Source organism: Pundamilia nyererei, unplaced genomic scaffold (genome assembly GCF_000239375.1).
Source record: "Pundamilia nyererei isolate P.nyererei 1_Seehausen unplaced genomic scaffold, PunNye1.0 scaffold00152, whole genome shotgun sequence".
In the NCBI taxonomy this organism is placed as follows: Eukaryota; Metazoa; Chordata; class Actinopteri; order Cichliformes; family Cichlidae; genus Pundamilia; species Pundamilia nyererei.
In genome coordinates, this window is record NW_005187553.1 from 1,317,121 (window position 1) to 1,339,748 (window position 22,628).

The following is a 22,628-nucleotide window of genomic DNA, read 5'->3' on the forward strand; positions in this document are numbered from 1 at the left end:
GACCATGATGCCATTGTCACCAAAATTAGATCAGCTCGAGCTACTATTGGGATCAGAATCAGAATCAGAATCAGAAACTTTATTGTCATTGTCACGAGAACAACGAAATGAAGAATGGTCATACCATCACACAAAATTTGGAAATGATATCATGAAAACTGCATGAAAACAAACAGACAAACAAATTGAACCGATTATATACTCCCTTCCTTTTGGGGGGAGAAGGAGTGATTGCTCATGTCTTCTGTACAGTAATTTAATTCTAAGTTAATATACTATACAAGTTTAAAAAAAACAAACAACATAAATAATTCAGTGTTAGCTGAAGGAGGGTTGACATTACCAAAATGCTGCAACATAAAATGTGAAGAAAAAAAAAGTATCTACATACTTATTGAACAGGTTTTATTTGCAATAGAGACACTGCAGACTTTATCCTTCTCAAGGTCATTTGGTGGTTAATAGACCCATTTATTTATTTGGGGGGGGGGAAGCAGCCAGGTAGCAAGGTGGAGGTTGTGATAATGGATTTTCCCTCTTCTTGGAATGACAAAAACTTCTAAAAGCCTATTGAAAGCACTTTAAACCTGCTGAAATGAATCTATGAGCACAGATCACAAAGACAAGTCGATAAGGTCACTGTCACCACAATAAGAATGAAAACATAGGTCTCTGTTTCTCTTAAAGTTGCAAAAAGAACAGGCAGAATAGCAAGGCGACATTTCACACTTGAATAGCTGCTCCCTGTCATTTGTTGGGATCTCAGTGTCAATATATGGAAATGGGTAAACAGAGAAGACCCCTCCTCCTGAGGTTTCTACAAAGGTCGATCAAGTTAAGCAGTATTAGTCAAAGACTGCTGCTGTAAGCTGTTATGACCTGGGAAAAAAAACATATCAGCAACTATTTTATAGGCACTAAATTAATCATATTTACAGTAACATTCAGGTTAGTGAAATTCTGTAGGCTTTAACAGCAGCATAACATCCACACATTAAAACTTTAATTGTGACTGACACAGTATAAAACTGATAATTATAACATCTGCGTTGCAGGTTTAAGAATGACTTCTTTCGTTCTTTTCAATTAAAATATGGTATTAAAATACTACATTGCCACTGCTAATTTTTGCTATATTTTTTATGTAACCCAGGACAGTTATGTGGTTTGGCTCTGGGCCAAGATTTTTAGGACAGGAATAACAATGTATGAATGTGTGAAAAACATTTTTACTTTTAATTTAGCGTCCCAATGGAAAGCAAGCACATTCTTTTTAGGGCTCAATACCATGCTATCGTAAAAGTCTGCAGATAGTTTAATAATGCTAGTTTTTATCCATTTGAATTTTACCGAGGAGTCAGATTCTTTATCAAACTGAACCCCACAGCCCAGCCGATCACTTGTCTAAGATCCTGGATGAAAGCTTACTTTTTCTCCCAGGGCCTTGAGGCTATCCAGGAAGCGCGGCCAGAAATCCTTGAAAAGTGGCCGGTCGATCTTCTTCAGACTGTCTTGGGTGCTGGCATCCACACTGACATACAACTGAGTAACTGGCACCAAACTCCTAAAAAGAATTTGGTTGAGAAAAGACAAGAATTATGTAGCTGCTGCAAAATTTAAGACGCATTTAAAACAAAAATTACATTCTCCTAAGAAAACACAGTTCTCTGATGCAGGCACTTATATCCTATTCAGACAACGTGATTAATTGCTAACTTGATTCAGTGACACAAGAACATCAAGTCAAATACTCATTGTTGTTGAAGCAAAGGTTTTCTTTCTTTTTCTATAGATAATCAATAAACAAGGAGAATACTGAGAAAGAAACTGTAAAAATAAAGAGTACCTATTATAAATATCAAGTAAGAAAAAAAAAAAATTATTTGGGTGAAACTGAACTTTGGTCATATAAGTAATCAGAAAAGAGTAATAGAGCAGAAAGTACACATGAAGAACATTTATAATACTGGAGAAAGAACCAAAAAACAAATAAAGCAAAAAACAAAAACACATTTCCCCTTGTTAAGAGCCGTGGGATAGATTCTCCAACCCAAAGTGCAACAGCTCATCTCCTATAAGATAGCTCTGGCAGACAGGATAAATGGCTGATGCCTGGTGTCCTTGCCTTTAACTTGCTCGATGACTATGCGATAAGCCTGTGACAGGCCAGTTAGCCACAATATTGGATATGTCAGTGTGTGTCGTGAAAGTAAGTGTAAGTGGTTCTTGATAGAGAGGTCAATATCGTGTTCATTTCAAATGGCTCACGCAGCATTCATCCATTACAGTCTAGACTTATAGAAAGTGGCAGCAGTATTCTGTGTACTAAATGGGAACACATACAATATTTTTATTTTTTAAACAAGCAGCAGCATCTTCACTAAGAGTCTGTGTGGCTACAAAACCACTGAAAAATTAAAAGGCAATGATAAATTTAGTTTGTGCAGAAGTGGTAACTTTCCTCTTCGGAGTGAAGAATGACATAAAAATACAATAAAAATTTCTGTCTGCTGATCTAATCAAGAATTTAACAGATTTATTCAACACTCATAGAATGGGCAATCGTGGCTCAAGAGTTGGCAGTTCGTCTTGTAATTGAAAGGTTGCTGGCTCGAGCCCCGGCTCCGACAGTCTCGGTTGTTGTGTCCTTGGGCAAGACACTTTAGCCGTTGCCTACTGGTGGTGGTCAGAGGGCCCGATGGCGCCAGTGTCCGGCAGCCTCGCCTCTGTCAGTGCGCTACAATGTATCTTGCCATCACCAGTGTGTGAATGACTGAATGTAGTGTAAAGTGCTTTGGGGTCCATAGGGACTAAGTAAAGCGCTATACAAACAGGGCATTTACCAGTTACCAACACTCAATTGGAAAACTTATTCTTGAATAAAACATGTCTGCAAACAAAGTAACATTTGTGTTAGGTAACATTGTTAATAATACAACAGATGTGCACTTCAGCATGCTTTTTTGTAGCATGACAATATTGACCTGACAAAACTTTTGGTACTTCGTCTTACACTTCACATTACACTGAGTGTGACTCACAAAAACTTTTCATGTTGATGCTTACAGTCCTTCCTGAATCTAAGGCACATTTCACTTACTACACTTAGTATCTAACTGCGTTTGTGGTGAAGCTGTAGTGAAAGAAACATTAATAAAAACAATCGAGACCTTGATTCTTATCGTGGTTAGGAATTTTTTAGTAGGGGAAAAAATGGGTTTGGAATCTACAGTATGTCTTACGGATTAACTACAGAGACCTCACCTTCATAAGGAAAGTCAGAAAATAATATATGTTTACACACTCAGGCAAAGGTACCAACAATCAGCCATTATGGTTTAAATGTTTTTTTTTATATAATTATAGAAAAGCGTTCAAATTATCCCAGTACATGCAAACATTTAAGGTTTTTAAAAATCCATCAATTTAATGAAGGTTAATTGAAATTATGTGCTGCTCAAAGCACTGAAAAATGGATTATCTTCCCCCCCCCCCGCCGACTGACTCTTTAATCTTCTTGTTAGGGTTAGGTAGGTTATTAAAGTATGAAAACAGATCAAACTTATTTTAAGATTACTTTAATAGTAAGAACAAAAAGATCATGTAACACACAAAGAAGATATTTTTTCATTTTGCTTGTACCTGATTTCCTGGGGGAACTGCGCATTGGTTACCAAGAAACTGGAGATCTGATGGTGGTGGAGGAGGCGAATGAAGTTGTTGATTTCAGGATACATGATTGGTTCACCAACCAAGGACAGGGCGCAGTGCTTGACTGCTAGGCCCTCCTCATACCTGTCAGGCTTTACTCCAGGGACACCTAGCAGGAGAGACGTCAATGTCTGAGTAGATCATAGTTGTCAGACGCAAAAAACAACTGTGTGAAGCAATAGACTGAGGTGAGGTTTTGAACTGAAGGCTGTTTTAGTGATTACCCATTGTAACAGAGCGGCCCTTAGCGGCTGGAAACACAGTGAGATGGACGAAGGTAAGTGTAGTGGAACAAAAAGTATTTATTTGCTATACAGCTCTCCTTACAACAATTAACTCGTCGAGCTTCTTCACAGCACAATCAACCCCTCTAATGACAACTGGCAGCCTTAAATATGTTCAGCTGTCACGGACTAAACCATTATTCCACTCTCAGGTAAATTATTAAATCCCAACCTTCCACCACAGCACACAATATATCAATTAGAATAAATAAATACATAAATACATTTCACATTTTCATATTAATAAATAATTCACACTTTAATTTTACAGCAAACCCAATATTATAAAAACCCAGAAACCCAAGCACAAAAAGATTCACCACACTCTCTTAACCCATGGTCTCTCCCGGAACCTTTAAATGGTGTCTGGACCCCTGGGGAAACATTTGCCCAAACACCTTGAAGAGGACACAGGCAAGAAAGGTGAGTAATCATTATCTTACAAACACTTATTTGCACCACTTTTATTCCTAGATTTCTCTCACACACACACACACACACACATTTGCATTAGTGTTCCTTACTGGTAAACTTTAATTACAATCTCAATCACCATTCTTCTCTCCTCACAGACAACCACCATATTCCTTGATGAGGAGCAGCTGTGCAGGATCTGAAACAAGGCTACCAACTGATTTTAAAATTCCCAATAAATAGTCAATAAATAATTAAACTTCTTGTGTGCAAATGTTTTACTGTGCAAATCCAGGCTTAAAGTGCAATGCTAAATAAAGTGCTTGATAAGGTGCTTTTAATAAAGTGAAAGGTGTGCTTAAAGTGCTATACAGATAATATAATATAAATAAATGTAGTAAGGGAGTCCTCTTCCTTACACCCATAACCAAAGAGTCACAAGAAATAGATGTGAAGATTAACAAGAGAGATCTAGGGCTTGACACATCTTCATTTCAACTCTTGATCCTAGGCTCTTAAACAGTTAATCCATTTCCTTCAAAGTGTTGCATAACAGAAGATCCATAGAATAAACTGCAAAAAATAACCACAGTAATGGTTTTAAACATTCACCCAATAGACAGTTGCTCATTTGGTGTTTTGAGAGCATGGTGGAGAGCATTTTATAATAGATGGATCTAAAAACCTCCCATTCATTTTTCAGCTGTGTTGAGATCTCGAAGGACACAAACCATGCTAAAAATCTATCTATCCATCCACCTATTCATCTAAAATTGAAATAAGAATGTTGATGAATGAAATCAAAAACACTGAAAAGAGCAGGAGAGATAATGTGAAGTATGTAGGTATATGAATGATTTAATCAGGCCAAGTTTGCTTTTGGGATTCCAGCCTGGAAATGGTATAAAGTATTAAAAGCAGTATGACACTGCAGGAATTTGTAATAAAGGGAATAAACAAACATGAAAATGATATCAGAGAATATTCAAAGGGTTTAATGTGATATTTCTCAAGCCAGAACAGAATACATTTTTAGACTAAATTCAGGAAATCTTACAGAAGATCTTGATATGAATCATGAATATATATATACACACACCGGTATATATATATTTTTAATAACTTGGTAGCTAGTAATGCAGAGAGCAAAAAAGAATCAGTATTTGTTGCTTTTAAACACTAATGTGTGTCTACACACACTTTTTTTTTCAAGATCTTTGAAAGACAGAAGACTCTTCAGCAGATTTAGGAACTCTTAGTTGCTTCTGTCTCTTCATGTAGCCTCAGATTGACTTGATGATGCTGACATCAGGTCTAGGGGGGTCACCATCTGTTCTAGGACCTCTGGTTATTCTTGTTGCTGAGAATAGTTTTTATGAGTCTGGCTCTATGTCTGGAGTCAATGTTATGACACTGCACAGTATCATATGCGAAATTCCATTAAATTCTCACATAATTAGAGAATTATGTGGATCACTCAGATTATAAAAAGTATATTACATAGATAGATAGATCCATATATCTATATATATATATATCTCTATATATAAATAAATAAAAAGTGGCATTAGCATTACAATTTAATTTGGTTATCCTTGCAGGCGTCTTTTCTGAGTTCAATTTGTATAAGAGTTGAGTATACTGAAGACTTTGTCATGATACTGTCCACTCATATCAGTGCATCTGCAACTTTACATTATGAAAAGGGTACAGGTTAGTTCAGTATGCATGAATGAAGAAAGACATTTCATGTACTGAAAGTGCCATGCTGTTGTAACAGGGAATGACATTACAAGATATTTAATTAATGTGCTGACTTGTCTGCCAAAGTAAACTTCACCAAGCTTCTGTTGCACAGTGACATCAATAATTGTGTGAATTGTAACAAACTGCCTAGAGTGTAGAATTAAGTGGGACAGTTAGATAAATACTGAATACAGGATACGTATCACTAATAGTTTGGGGTTCATTATGCTTGGTAATGAAAATGATTGAGATTAGATACTCGTTTGCAACAGCATCTATATGAAAGTGCCCTCTTTGACTCCTGCAGTTGACACACAGCTTCACACAGCACTTGCAGATAGACAGTCACATAACCACTCCCCTCACTACTGGCTGAAGCAGTTGACATGAATTTTGAGAGGTCATCAAAGCTCCTACTTTAGAAACACTGAAGAATTAAACAGTTGTCACAAATGTTAACTTGCCTGGAGCATACGTAAATGTTAGACGCTTAATTATCGTCAATTACCCAATAGCCACTGACCTAACCTCAGGGGGGTCATAAGCTAGTAGACTATGCAACTATGCATCCCATAACTGGAATGGTTGCATCAGGAAGTGTATCTGGTATAAAACCTTTGACAAATCAAAGGTACTTTCAGAACAGCCTTTGTCAAACAGCCACATAAGCTTCCTGTTAAGTCATCATTAAGGTAACAACTAGCAGCTATGCTCATCCATAACGTTATAATTAACAGTGTTAATTTAACAGCACAGAACAAATATTCGTGTCATGCATAGGTTGAAGCTGAGAAGCCTACCAGGAAGGAACTAGACAGAAATTGTTGCAGCCTACCTTTCTATTTGATCAGCAATAAAGGTTTGGTGCAACGCAACCAGCAACAGCACTACCTCAGACAAGCTAAAATGTTGGTGTCTGTTTGGGGTTTTTTTTTTTTGGCACTATGTAAGGTAATCTTAAAATATCCCATTTACACACCTTATAGGTTTTTTGTTTTTTCAAATGGTATTGAGTATTTTCCTGGGTACTGATATCAAGCTTGAGATTCTAGTATCATGGCAATCCTAATGCATGAAGAACACAGATTTATTCCTAGATGCAGTCATCAAGACAACATTACAAAGAATACAAACAAACTCAACAAGCAGATCCCAGGGTAATAAGCTAACGTTTATGCTTTTAAACTACGAGTAATAGCTTTCATTATAAATTCATTATAAATTGTGCCTGACATTAAACTGCTACTTGAGACCTTTTATTCAGTAGCCCATCATAGAGTCAGAGCAGACACCAAGCTGCTTAATCACACTGAAGGTTTTGTGAGCCACTGTCTGGGGACTTCATTGTGCTAGAGAGAGTAAAATGTATCACTGTCAATTGTAAAAGAAGTTGAAGGCTGCATAATGTGGTCTTACAGTGCAACTGGAAAGATGATTATGGATGATGATGACAATAGAAGCTTGTGCCTTGCTTTAGTATGCCTCTAATTAGAATTGCAAAGTTGAAAATATACGTTTTCTATCATTTTACTGTAATGTCTTTTGTGACATATTGGGGGGGTTAACTCTAAGAGAAATATGAAGGTGGCATTCAGAACAACCATTGGTATGCCATTGCTCTTTTGCAACCACATCAAAAAAAATTTATTAGATTTTCTATGATGATGTGCGTTATATATATCCTTAAACTCAGCTCTGAGAATCATATTAACTATAAAATAGCCCCTTTGAAGAAGATACGTCTCAGAAGTTTTTTGCATTTATATCATTTCACGAGCACAATGTCTGCAGTGTTTTATAATGGGATCAGCAGCAGCTTTGAGGTTAGAGAGGCAGCTCTCTGACCGTAAAGTTGCAGGATCAGGCCAGGCCTCAAGAATAGTTGGCTGGACCGAGGTCCTACATGCCGGCCTAGCAATCATGTGAATATTTTATTTATTAGCCATATAATATCATATTACATAATGCAGGTAAGTGTATGGTGTCAGTACTGACTTGTACATGAGCACAATAGAAAATAAGATGAAGAGTTTAACTGGAAAGATGCTGGTTTGGGCTTGATGGGAATGGTCTCTGCAAGTGTGTTTATGCTAACTAGAGTCACAACAGGCTGTACGGACAGAGTAACATCCAGTGTTGAGCAGAATGCAGTTTGGAATGGAATAATGTAAGACTGTATTTCTGTACCACAGCTGACACTCGAGAGCAAGAGTCTGAAAAACATTTGAAAACACTTTTGTCTTTAACAATATGGTAATGAATTTATCCGCATTTCTTTGAGCTTGTCACAAAACAAAACATATGCAAACACATTCTTGACTATTAATTATTCACAATTGTTTTATCTAGAAAAATATAAAAACATTCATACATTTAGCTTCTCAAATTGTTATTTTATATCACTGTAAATCAAATGGCCCACACATACATGAAAAACTTAAGACATCTTTTTGCTAGGCCTTTCCACTATATTTTGAATAATAAATAACTGTTTAACACAGACAATATAAAATATTCTTACATTTATGTGTAAGAACATTGCAGTATAAGCATTGTTTTATTCCTACAACTCATTAAGGAGTAACTTAGTCTGAACTCTAACCTAATTTTGCTGATTACCTTTAAATCCACACGAGGAACAAAATATTTCTGAATTAGTTTGCCTTACGTCTGATAAATTTGTCACCACTATGTTTTGACAACATTTCTGAAAACCTCAAAGAAAATCTGCTTGGGGCATACACACAGGATCAGTAAATTCTGTTTGGACTGAGCTTTGAGTGGCCAGCCAGCCGTTCTCAGCCAAAGCTGGTAGCAGCCAGAGAAAAAGTCCCAAATGCCAGCAATGTTAGTACAAGCAGTAGAAGCATAGTCCAGAAAACGGGAGTACAAATAGGTTTAAATCTTTGATTTCCAATTACTAACTTAGATACCTCAAATGTTGATAAGTTTTAAGAAAATAAAGAGTGGAGTTGTTACAAACAGGACTTTGAGGAGGTGGAAATCAAAGATTGCATGCACTGTGTGTCTGTGGATCTGCGATTGAAAAGTGATTTATGAGCGAGGAAAGCAACAATGTGATGAAACAGCTCATCAGCCCCACAGATCATCAGCACTTGCATGTGAACTTTACTTCATTAAGTTTAAAAGAATTCATAAGTTCCAAGCTGAAGACCTTAAGGAGAAAAAGTGCAAAACGGCTTATTCTTGCACACTTTTGTGACTATGTTCATTTTAACAAAGAGAGAGACGACCTATGATGAACACTTTCAAGCATAAGCATAAGTAAACAGACAAATAGCCAGACAGACATTTAGAAAAAACATGCATGTTGTTGTTCATGTGTCACCTGCTCAAAGCCTAACCTCTGAATTGTCGAATCATGTTCTGGTGCTTTTCCAGGGCATCCTCCAAGATTTTCTCTGCAGGATCCATTTTCCAGCGCCATTCAGTGCCGACAGGGTTGGTATGATGTCTGTTAGTGGAGCACAAACATGAATAAATAGGAACTAACAGCAGTCAAGATGTAACTGCTTCAGCAAGCACCAACCAAATGTAGCAATACAGCAAACTAAATATTAATCAAAGAGCAACCACTGTAGCCTTAGAGATGGTATTACCGGTACCTTCTTTGGAGACATCCTTCTGGAGCATAAAAGGGAAAATGAACACTGCTTGTGGCTACAAATGGAATAAATGGCCTTAACAAACTGTAAATATGGGCTCCAAACCAGCTTCAGTACAAACAAAGGACATTACACCTCATCGGTGGTATTACTCCATGGTAATTCTGATTTAGAAAGTCCAAGACTATTAGACCGTTTGTTCAACACAAACATCCCTTAAAAAGTTAAAGACATATTTCACTAGAATAAAAGGAGCATTTAACGAGGTGCCAAATGCTAAGACTCAAGTTATTTACTCACAGATTGAAAGTGAATTATGTGGGCGTGTGTATTATCACCCTATAAAAACATATTAAGTGAAAGAATGCATGCTACTGTAAAAAAAGTGCTCTCCCTTTGGGTGTTAATAACACGTTCCAACTATCCAAGTGTGATGTCTATGTGCAACACCAAATCCTGGGGCATCACAAATTTCTGTCAGATAAGTATGCACACTCTAACGTGACATATACTGATGGCGTCCATGAAAATCTTGATCCACCTGTTGCCACAAAGAGGTGGATGGTGGGGGCAGCAGGAACAAAGCAGCTGTGCCCCGAAATTGCTTATTTCCTGTCATCCCACATAGCTGTAGTAAGGGAGACGGGCAGATCTGTGTTGACAGGGCAGCAGTTCACCACAGCACATTCTGACAGCGACCTTTCAGTGCTCAACACAGTCGCCTTTTCAAATGGAACTTGAAGTTGGTAAAAGGCCCAATCTCTCACTAATGCCATGATGAATCAGTGTCCACATTTAGGCCTTGCAGCTATGCAGACCATTATCCATCTGCACATAAAACATGAACTTCTATGGAACAGCGAGATCATCAACAGTGACTGGACTAAACCCTAAATGGGTTTGGTTTAAAAAAAAAAAAAAAAAACCCTACAAGTTAGTAACCAAACAGGCTAAAACTAGTTAATATATAGCAAAATAAAAACACTCCTAAAAACAGGAAAACACATGTTGGAGTTATACCTTATATACAGTTGTGTAGCAATGGACAGTTAAAGTGATGGGAATAGGGCTGTTCGATATAACGATATATATATCGGATGACGATATAAAAACGTCTATCGTTTCATTTTACGCTATTGTTTGTTTCGTGGTGTCGCAAAATAAACTGTTTACGGCAATATTTTTTCATCGTTTTGATGGTCACTGTATATTAATTTCTTAAAGTTCTCTCTTTCTCTTACATTTAATATAACCACACTACAGACGGACAAGCGCCGTTTTTAATGCGTTGTCGTTAGCAACAACGACGGTAACAGCATCGCGTGCCCGCTTGTTTATGTTCCACATAAACCTTTCACAATAAAGCTCAAGATCCTGTTGAGACTTTTCAAAATAATCGCGTGAAAGAGCAGATTATTTACGGATGAGAATTAAAAAAAAGAGCCGCCAGGTGCTAAAAAATAAACCTTAGACTCAAACGTTAGAACAGGCTTTTCCCCGCAGCACGCCGTGTAATAAATACTCACAAAGAAAACGGCGGCCTTTACAACTTATGTCTAAAAATGTATAGTTTCATGCATCGGTTAAAACACTCGACTCCAGCTACATGACGCGCAGCTGGAAACACTTCACGCAAGTCGAGCTGCCCGAGATTCACAGAATTTACAGAAAATGTTACATTTTTGTGATTCATATGGTTATCGGGACGATAAAATTCTTATATCGGGATATGAGATTTTGGTCATATTGCACAGCCCTAGATGGGAAGCATAAAGCCTGTACCCAGAAGGACTAGCATCTTAATTAAATCACAGTATAAATAAGACATGTACTCTACTAGGGTATTAATATTGAATCAATATTAATTGATAGGCTGAAAGATTAACTTTTATTTGGATCACTTAAGATTCTCCTTAATGATGTCAAACTAAAAGAGAAGAAGTTGAGAAGCACATACCTCCAGCAGAAGACACACTTGTTAGCACATGCGAGGCTGGGGGTAGTCTCCATGCACCGGTGGGACTCAATACCGTAGAAAGTGTGCTTGTAACAACCTCCCCTTCCTCTCAACATAGACTAAAATAAATAAATGAATTACAATTCATGCATTCAGTTTGTCAAAGCTGTAATAGAAATTTGAGATAATTTAAAGGAAGTGTTTTAACGGTTTATTTAAAAGGGTTGATTTCGTTACCTTAGTCCATCGACAAAGCTTCACTCCTGAGTGACTCCCAATCAGTTTATATCCTTCACAAAAAGGTAAAAACACAACGTGTTATAAATACGGCATCAAATCAGTGAAACACTTCACAATGCAGAACTGCACAAGTCAAATTAAGCTGAAAGAAACATGGACAATATACTTTTTATAGCTTTACTTCAGTAAAGCCTTTCAACATTCACAAAGTCTGATTCCCTTTTTGCACAAAAAGGTCTGTGAGGAAAGTGTTTCAAATGCCCTTGAGGTGGGCCTCTCTATCCCTTTTAACACCATGGCCTCAAACCACTATGAACAGCCGGATGTGGATTTCTCCTCATTCTCCCTCATTAAAAAAAAAATAGAAAAGAAAAAAAAAACCCGTCCCGCTCTGTAATATCTGTCAGATGGAATCCTTTTATCCTCATGACTTGACGCATTCATGAAATCCCAGGAAAAAACACAAACAAACAAAAAAAACGTGATAGATTAAAGAAGAAGGGCTGCCTTTCCTTTTCAAAATCATTTAAAATACCCTTCTAGTAAGTACACCAGTACAAAGCCACACAAAGAATGTAGGCAGCAAGTTTAAAAAACAAAGCCTCCTATTTTGGAAGCTTGTGTGTGTTGTAGCTGCTATTAAAACCTTCATGAAATATCTAAAACACAAAAACACAGCAGGACATCTGTACCGGGGTGTGTTTGTGCTCGAACTGCTCCCACAGATCTCAGGTTTGATGCAAGATTAGTCAAATACAAAATGTTCCTCATCGAGGCTGTTTGTGGGTATATTTGCAGGAAAGGCTGAATGAATGAAATACACTTTTTTGATTTTTTACACTTCAATGTAACAGCTTACCACTGAATCATCTTTTCACAAGTAACAAAAAAAACTGAGTGCAGGTCTACAAGACTCTGGACAACACAGTAGTGAATTGGACCTGCTATTAGTGACTTTAACAAGAACAATGATTATCTTTGTGTTTGTGTGTCTCCATGCACTGTATATAAAAGATGGACATGTCTTCTGAATATGAAAAATGAAGTGATGCCATGTGTGCAGCGTCTCTCAGTTCTTCCAGTGAGAGCCTCCCCTCGCCATCACGTCAGGTTTAAAACACAAGATGACGACGCTGAATATGCTCAATTCACATTAGACTTCACAAACCAACAGTTGATGTCACTGAGAATGTGTCCGTCTTTTTAATACACTCTATGATAACTGCACCATTTCAGAGAAACAGCATAGGAGAATATGAAAATTATAAAAACAGTTTACACTCATGTGATACTCTGTCTTTCACCCTTGAGCTGCTTGAGGGGAATGAAAGGAGCAGGGAGACAATGGCCTAACTGGTCTTCCACCAAGTAATGAAAGAGACGACTGCCAATTTACATATTAGAGTGACAATTTAAGCACAAAGATACCACAGATATCACCCCCACAACAGGTTTCACACTCTTGACTTTGTGCTTTTCTTGTCTGAACCAAACAGGAAAGCTTTACCTGGTGTGTGGCACAAAGAAGAAGCCAAACTCTGTGTGTTGCACACTACCGGAACTGACTGAAAGTGACATTGGTAAGCCACTTTAATAATTAATAATAATTTACTAATTAACCTCTACCTTCTAGTTATGACTTTCCCTGTCACTATTTTCTTGAAATAGGTTTCTCTTGAACCTCGCTGATGGAAAACTATTTTGCACACTGTGCAGCACTGTGTTAAAACTTTTTTGGACAATGCACAAGAGCAGTATGTGACACTGGCATCCAATCCATGCCAGGAAAAGACTATACAGGAAACGTATCCTTCCAAGGCTGAAAACCATGAAGACAATGCCAAAACTTTCATCCTTCCTTCTAAATAAAACAAACTGCCCCCCAGGACTAATTGTTGCCAACATAAACACCATGAAATAGGTCAACATTTGGTCAAATGAAGTGAAGTCCTGTGTTCAGTGTCCTATTTATAGAGTGTTGTGTAAGCTAACTGTGGGGGGTATTGGCTGAAAATGACTGCTGGCTTGTGTTTTAATAGTGGGATAGTAGAAGAGTAGAATAGTAAAATCCAGACCTAATGAGTAAAAAAAAAAAAAATCAGCACATGGTGCACAGTGGAAAAAAATAGCAACAATATAAATAGTGATGGATTCACAGACCTTTCAAACAGAATATTTTGATGTTATTTCTACTAGATAATGTTAAACCTTAATACAACAGTCCAATTTTCAAATAGCCTCAGTTAAAACAGACACTAGTTATACATTCATATTATTATTTAGACATTAAGTTAACATTAGATTAACATTTTAAGCTAATCTTTAGTCCTGAACTTACTATCTTAAACAAGCAAGAACTGAAATGCACTGCACCCACCCACAGTTTCCATGTTGAACCTTTAAATAACAGCTCATCAGCAAGGTTAAAACGTAATGAAATTTCAGCAACTGATTAACCCAAATATACTCCAATGGTTTCAACTAATTTCTTCTTTCTGCATAGTACGCCAGAGCACTGAAAGCCATTAAATACTTAATGAATTGCAAAAATACATCTTTAACCATATGAGTTACATTAAATTGTTATGCAAATACCTTTTAGTACCACATAAATTAAAAAAAAATGTCATAACTAACAATCTATGTTTAAAGTGAAAAAAACTTTGCTGCCCTCTGTGGAAAGATGAAGGTTAAACATATGCTGAGAGCAGCTGGTGCACTCTGTCTGTAATGAGATTTCTTTGGTTTACAATGCAAAGCAATGCAGCTAGATAACATGCATATATTATTCGCAGTCACAAGTGACACCCACCAGATGTTCCTTTAGAAAGCGATATATAATTTTACAAATACACCTTGAAGAACCATAAAACTCTACCACTGACTGAGTCAGTAAGCTATCAGTGCTGGTAACTTGGCAGTTTTGGTTTCTAATTTGCTTTTGTGACCTCTTTTGCTAATCCTCAATTTTTTTTCTGAATCCTCTTTCCTCACCTTGCTTTGTCAGTGCTTCTCTGAGGGCAGGGGTGATCATCTCCCTTCTTTCCCCTTCGTCTTCAATCTTCTGCACTCCGTTTAATTTGGATAGCTTCACCATCTGGCCGTCTCTTTGACTCTCCTCTTTGCTCTGAGGCAGAAACAAAACTTTCAGTCTATTATGGTCTACAGCCATATAAACATTTATATCTATACTAGGTAACAAAAGGAAACAGCTGGAGAGACATTTTGCAACTAATCAGGTTAACCGGCAACAAGTCCGTAACATCACCGAGTACAAAAAGAGCATCTTAGCGAGACGGGGTTTCTCAGAAGTAAAGATGGGCACAGGTTCTGCAAAAAAGGGGATCTAGATCTGCAAAAGATGACAATGTTTATTAATATTAAATTGTGAAAACTGAATGCAATGCTGTAGATGAGCCATCATCAAAAGATTCAGAGAAAAAGACATAATTAAATGATGTCTTATTTATAGTATTTGAAAAAGTTTTTCTGTTATGTTCTGTTGTGTGTGTAAAGAACAAAGTAAAGGCCACATAAATTGAGCATTTTGTTGTAAAGATGATCACGTCAATCCAGCTATGTATATATGTATATATATTTGTTTTGACAAGCAGAATAAATACATTAAGGAATCATTTACACACTTGCAAAAAACCATAAAGACATTACAAATCCAACATTTCCTCTTCAACCTGCCTATTAATTGCATCTATCATTACAATACATATGTATGTGGTCCATATTTAGAAACTGCGAGCGAAAAATACTTTGGCGTCTTTTCATTTTCCCTGCTTTGCGAAAATTAATAAGTTGTTTTTTTTTTTGCTTTCAAATGACCATCACAGGCTGCTTAAAAAGATGGACACTGCTGCAGACATCAACTGTTGTCTAAGAAAGTTGACTTTTGAAAACATGTCCAGGATCCATTTGGAAAAGTGATGACCAACTTTTATACAGCTCTATGTATCACAACAGCTATTTTTTTTCTTTTTGCTGCATCATCATCAACATCTTATTTCATGCCAGGATTATAATACTGCAATGCAGTGATTTTGTGTATAATGCTAAATATCTTAGATATATTCTGTGGACAAATACAACAAGATTGATTAAATCCTGCAAGAAAACTTTGCCTGGGGACAGAGAAACAGGTGTTACTTTTCAGAAAGACGTGATGGATGACCAGCCTTTAACATTAACCATGGTAAATGACAGCTTCACCCAATTACTGCACCTTTGCCACTTCTTCAGTTTGTCTATAGGGATCTATATGTCACCCTGTCAGCACACCAGGGCCCTTTAGGTGCTAATACAGTGTCAGCAAATGCTGATAAATGTTCAACACACTTGTATTCTTCAAGAATGTAGATAGTTCACAGATTCCTTTGTAGCTCACCGTATGGTACTAACCCCCGTAGAACTGTGTGAAAAATACTTGTTTCGAGGAGAGTTAACATTGCACAAACCGTTACTGCAAATCAATGAGATTCTTATAGAGTCCATTTTAATCTTTCCTCTCTTATCTCTGGAGTCAGTAGTCTTGAGAACATTTGTACTCTCTCTTACTTGCAAATTTGCAAAAACTTTGATCCTGCAGTAGCAGATTTCTTGGTTAAATGGCTCCAAATAAATGAAAATATTGCGCTATACCCAGTGGAAATTTAATTAAGTCCAGTACTCACTCCCCTTTTAACCCATATATTTGCTTCTTGCAAGTGTAAAAGGAAAGATCATGCTCTTTAAATGCTAAATGTTTTACTCATTTACACCAGTTTGTCTCTAAATATGTCTGCTGCTTGGTGCTGAGCAGATAGAATACAGTGGGCTTCCACAGGATATAGCTAATTACTGCAGGCAAGTTTTCACCTCATGATAGTAAAACATCATTTGCATCAGGGCTAGAAATTATTGGTCAACTGCTATTTCCAATGTGGATTGTTACATGTGCTTCAGTGCACCAGCTTTTCTTTCTCAGTCATCCTGAGTAACCTGCTATCCAATTTATCTCCAGTGCTGACTGGCAGCAGAAGGCTCACCTGCACTCATATGACGCCTGAGAGTGGTTGTCAGGCTGATTCCTTCTCACGCTCCCTCACCTCCATCAGCACTTGCACTATTCCTCACATTGATTATAGGCTGAGTTGGGAATACCGGCATTCCAGATTTCAGGTTTGTTTTTTGTAGTCTAGTTTACTAACAGTCTAGTTTGGGTAGAAGCCTGAATATGACAGTCTATTGTGTCTGATTCATGATCTTCTTTCTCTTTTGTTTGGTGTTGTTGGTGCTACCATTTCCCTTATTCGGGTCTGTTCATTGGAAGTAATTATATTCCAGTATTAAAAGCTTGTGAAACTATGTTTTGAGCATCTTTGAGCAATAGATTTAGAAATTATAACATATTACCGTCCAACCCTCTTCTAGGCCTCGGTAGCTCCCAGCATGCACCTCCATGCCTTGGTGCTTCCCAGCCAAGTAGCTACCCCAGTATGTGACAGTAACACAAATTAACTGTTAGAGTCTGTGAGAATTTTGCTTCTGTTCTTTGTTTTAACGTAGTTGCAATTAATGTCCTTGGGTGTGGATAAGAAATTATGAGGTCTGTTCTTTGTGAAACTCTTCAGTAAGTTTCTTGTTGCAAGCCTAGAAAATATTTTAATAACTATCTGATCAACTGAAAAAGAAACAAGACAAAGTCAACTTTTCCACAGTCTGTGAGCAGTTGGTTAAATGATAATTGCCTCAATATTAATTCTGAATATAATTTTTGCCAGAATTGAGCAGCTGCTAATCCGTTTTAGTCTCCTAAAGCCTTTGTTAAAAAACAGAGAGCAAGCTTCTCTCTAAATATACTGCCAATTTTATTTATGAACCTATGCTTCAGGTGTTCACAGTCATCTGTGTAAAATAGCACTCTTTTAATTTAAAACTGGAAGAATGCAAGCCCTTGTAGCTATCTAGTAGCACTATTTGCTCTGTGCATTTCCTCAACAATCATAGCCCCAAATACAGAGGAGGTTTCTCACACCTGACAGCAGCAGTGGTCCCCTAGAGCTCAGTTTTGATAGTAGATGCTGTGAACAAGGAAGCCACGCTGCTTTGTCAGAATACTGTCACATTTCTTTCTTAGATGGAAAAAAGATGGTGCTTGATGATATTTTTACGCGTCATTTAGATCACTGCAAAATGTGTGGGTTGCATGTTTTACTCTGAGTGACTTAAAGCGATGATCTATTCTATTATAGGTGACGTTAAGCTATGATCTATTCCAGTAATAAAGACAGGAGTACAAAAACAACCATACACTGTAAATCAGGGCGAGCAACAGCCATCCAGTGGTTCAATCATCGTGTGAATGGGCCTCAAGTCATTCTTAAAGTTCACCAAAAATCTAAACTGGGAGTGAAAACATGTACAGCCTACAATTTAACACTCAAGATTGGATAAGACTAGTTTGCCACTCAGCCGGCCCAAATGTCCACCTTCACTTAATGCATCTGTGACTCGTACAGTTCTGATAGCATACACAGCACGTAGCCAACGGTGAAACAATCTGTCCCTACGGTGTTTTCATGCAGCCTTGAAAATTTATCTGGCCCTAGTCTCTGGATCCCACTGATTGGCTTTCAGCCTTGACACCCAGTCATGCTTGGGCCAATCTGGGCTAACAGAAATGGGACATCTCACAGCATCGTGTTGTGCACGGGAACCATGACACAACATGGTGCTGCTGCAGATGAATGATGCAATAATACTTCACTGATTGAGTAGCACATGTGAATAAGGGAAAAACATAAAAGTACGGGAGGCAAAAAAAGCCCAAACCATGAACAAGTAGAAAATAAGAAAGACAAACACTCTAAGCTGGCAAAATGAATTCAATATTTTAAAGCTTAACCTTATTATCCAAATATTTTAATATATGTGAATAAGAGAAGCTATTTGTTACCAGTGTTTGCTCCGGCTCCAAAAGAGGATTGCACACCAAGAAAATTAGTCTATAGGTGCACTACTCTCTATACTGTAAAACAATAAAATAACAGTATTTGCCATTATTTTGTGCTTATAACAAGTGTAGTCATATTGTAACAGATATGTTGATGAAACAGCATAAATTCTAAATTTCGAATATTTATTTTTTTCTACATTTCTGTTTCTAAAACAGTTAGCAGACATTAAAACTTAACAAAGAAATGTGAAGATTTGCAAAAAATCAAAATCAAAATAAATAATAATAACAATAATAATGATAAAAATAAAAATTCAAAAGGCCTGCAGATGAATCAAAACTCCCCTGCACCCCTAAGAGCTCAAAATTGTTGTTTTCAGTATGTAATCTGCCTGAGGACTTTTAACTAGGGTGCATTTTGCACACAGGAGGTTTAATAAAGCCAGTCCAGTCCAGAATCTGAACATGTTAATTTATGCCAATCAATGTTTCTGTAAAATATAGAATATACCTTAGTAGTAGTTATACTGGCATCTTATGTGTGCTTTTTTCCTTTGGCTAGTGAGCTGAAAACATAAAAACGGAGCCAAAATTGCTGCGTGCCAGCTCAGGTTAATGATGCGTTTTACACTAACTCCTAACTGGCAACAGTCCCACAACGTAAAATCGACCACTCTGGCAGAAATGGAAGACTCTTATGACAAAGTTTAGATGCCAATACTATAAACAATTGTACAAAATCAATTTAGGACAACAATGCAAAATGAATTTTGCAAGCACTTGCTAGAATGAAAATGGAACTACAGCCAAAGACTGATATAGATTAAGGCCACAGCCAATCACAGCCTGTCCATCACTGAAGGAAAAAAACAAAACATGTATTCATGAAATGTTTAGCAGTGATCAAGTCATCCTGATTCCATCTGGGATACAAGCCACATGGACACCAGTACAGACAAATCCTTCCAGTTTCAGTTTTTATCAGTCAATAAATGCAAACTTACAGTATATTTACTCTTACTGAGCACTCAAAGCTCATTTCACACTACAAGCCAAACTTACCAATTCACACAGTGTTTTATTAGTTTCAACTTATATTTGGTGTCTTTAAACACCTTTTACCTCCCATGCACACATTCATAGGTCAGTCGATGCATCATGTGTGGTTTAGTATCTTGCACAGGGGCACCTACATCAACTTAATGGCAAAAAAAAGAGAAAGACAGGTTGGGCGAGGTAACCTACTTATCCAAGCACGAGGTGATTTGTGCGTGAATTATTCAGCTACTGACACTACACCATAATTGTAAACTAAAAACGAACAGGAGACTGATGTTTATTTCAGTGTAATGGGGTAGAGAGCATTAAATGCCACAAGGAAACTTGTGAAATCAGCGTGGGATATAAAACCTGTAAAAAAAAAAAATGAATTGAAAAAAAAAAATCCTCCCTTTCATCATTGTAATGGTATTTGTAAATCTGGTCCTCTTACAGTATTACAGATGTCAAATTTAAAGAAAATGTAATGTTTTACTAAAAATCACCATAAAGAGCCAGAATTAAGCCTGAAGAGTGTAACAAGCCCCACAGATACAGCATTTTCTAGTCACAGTTTGATTACTCACAGAGTATTCAGCTTGGCTAAATACCTGCTGTCTCTTGACAATATTAATGCTCAAACTAATTACATCTTACACTGCTCGCTCTGTGTGAACAAATTATGCAAAAGCAACATAAATTTGTTACTACAGGAATCCAAGTCATCTCTGGCATCCACGTGTGATGGCACAAATCATCCCAGAGCAGTTACAATTAAATCTTACATGACAGGTTAGGAATAAAGATGACTGCCTTGGGTATCATAAACAAATAGTCTATGGGTATATCTTTGGGGAAAAGGATAACAGCAGCTTGATCATAAAAATTACATGAAAACACCTCATGAATTAAAAAAGAAAAAAAAAAAAAGAAGTCTGACTCTTCTTACTGTGGAGGGCATAACTGAAGAGTACTGATCAACCCAGGCTCCTCAAGTCATAAACTAATGTCTCTTTAACTTCCCAGCTGTGCTGTATAAACACATTTGTGCTGTCCTTACAACGTAGCCTGTCCTAACCTCCAAGAGCGTCTACACTGTAATATTACTGTCACACAGGAAGAGATGAGCCTGGGAGAGCATGGACAGCACAAAGCATTTTGCATTCAGTGCATTAAGTCTCCTATGAACCGCAGTCAAATGAAGCATAATATTCAGTAACCCAAAGGAGCACATACAGCGAAAATAATAATTTCACATCTATCAAAACACAACAGAATAAAATACTTGTGTGCGTCTTCAGGACAGGAGCTGCCTCCACACTAAAAGTTTTCTGGATGTAAAGTCGACCGAGACAGAAGTTTGTGTTTTGACTGTGACAACATTAGTAAATAATTCTGTGAATGTCTTTTTATGATGTAACGTTTCTGGTGAAAGAAGCTTAAAGTAGAGTGTGATCACTTCAAAATGTCAAATACTATAAAGTAACAGTAAATGCCTGGCACAGTAGTGCCGTGGTTAGCACCACGTATTAGAGCAAGAATGTTTAAGTTACCAATTAGTCGTCTGCCGCTATACCCAGGATGGAGGACCGATTTGCACATCAGGACTGCTACAGATCTTTACGACACTTTAAACACACAGCTCTGCTGTTAAAGCGATGAATGTATATTGTCTGCAAGTGACAGTCTATGGCTGTCTGTGTTTCTGTGTTAGCCCTGTGACGGACTGCTGATTTGTCCATCATTTACCTCAATTCTGGCCCAGTCCCCCTGTGACCCCTCACTTCAATTAATAAAATTGATGTATAGAAATGATACAGTCACAACAAATATCATTATCAATTTAAAATAACAATAATAATGATACTTTCAGTTGCTCCCTTTTTGACAAAGAGCTGCCACATCAAGTTGCCAAATCATGTTGGATTTGATTTGGCAATTTCTTATTTGAAGTTTTTTTTAGCATTTCAGCTGAAATTTCCCTTATTTAAAGTTTTTACACTGGATGCCCTTCCTGATGTAACCCCAAAGGACTTTGGTGTAGTGTGAATGGGCACAAGCGGTGAAACTGAAATTATAGTTAAAAGTTAAAAATCTATGCACTCATTCACATTTTCTAAAGTGGGCCTACACTATGGAAAATTCCTGTACTGATACTAATCTATCTTGTGTTGTTGTTGTGTATTATGAATTTCATCTTTATCTGCCAACAAGCAGACTGAAGTCCAAAAAGGCTCATTTCTGCAGTGCATCAGTGCTTCCTGAACTGAGTACAGAGGTTTTGAGGTAAATCATACTAACAAAAATGTCACGATGTACATAAAAAAAATAAGAGATTTATATCATTTGGCATTATTCATGATTAAAATCAATAAAAATGAACATCTGCAATTGAATGAAGTAATTTCTCTTTTCTTGAATTTCCAATTTCTTCCATTTTTTTGAATGAAACTAATGAGCAGCTTACACTAATCTGCTACATTCAAAGAGGTACATTACAGGGTACTCGTCTGTCCACTTTATATAAGCTGTCATAGATCTTTATAGGACAGCCTATAACAGCAGAGTGATAATGTCTCTTCTTTTTTGATTTTTTCCTTGAGTCACTCATCTCTCGCAAGTCTGTGGAGTGGGCGTCCTAACTATTACGCAAGCCTCCACTCCTC

General features: G+C 37.2%; 1 protein-coding gene across 2 annotated transcripts in view; it reads right to left on the minus strand.

Annotated features, from left to right (window-relative positions):
• Positions 1–22,628, minus strand: part of tyw1 (tRNA-yW synthesizing protein 1 homolog (S. cerevisiae)) — a 52,193-nt gene that overhangs the window by 22,539 nt on the left and 7,026 nt on the right. For both annotated transcript variants that reach the window (XM_005745022.1, XM_005745023.2), the window contains exons 8-13: positions 14,973–15,105; positions 11,976–12,028; positions 11,739–11,857; positions 9,521–9,630; positions 3,643–3,820; positions 1,429–1,564 (exon numbers count right to left, since the gene is read on the minus strand). In XM_005745022.1, the coding sequence (XP_005745079.1) occupies positions 1,429–1,564; positions 3,643–3,820; positions 9,521–9,630; positions 11,739–11,857; positions 11,976–12,028; positions 14,973–15,105 (729 nt within the window). The remainder of the gene's footprint in view (positions 1–1,428; positions 1,565–3,642; positions 3,821–9,520; positions 9,631–11,738; positions 11,858–11,975; positions 12,029–14,972; positions 15,106–22,628) is intronic.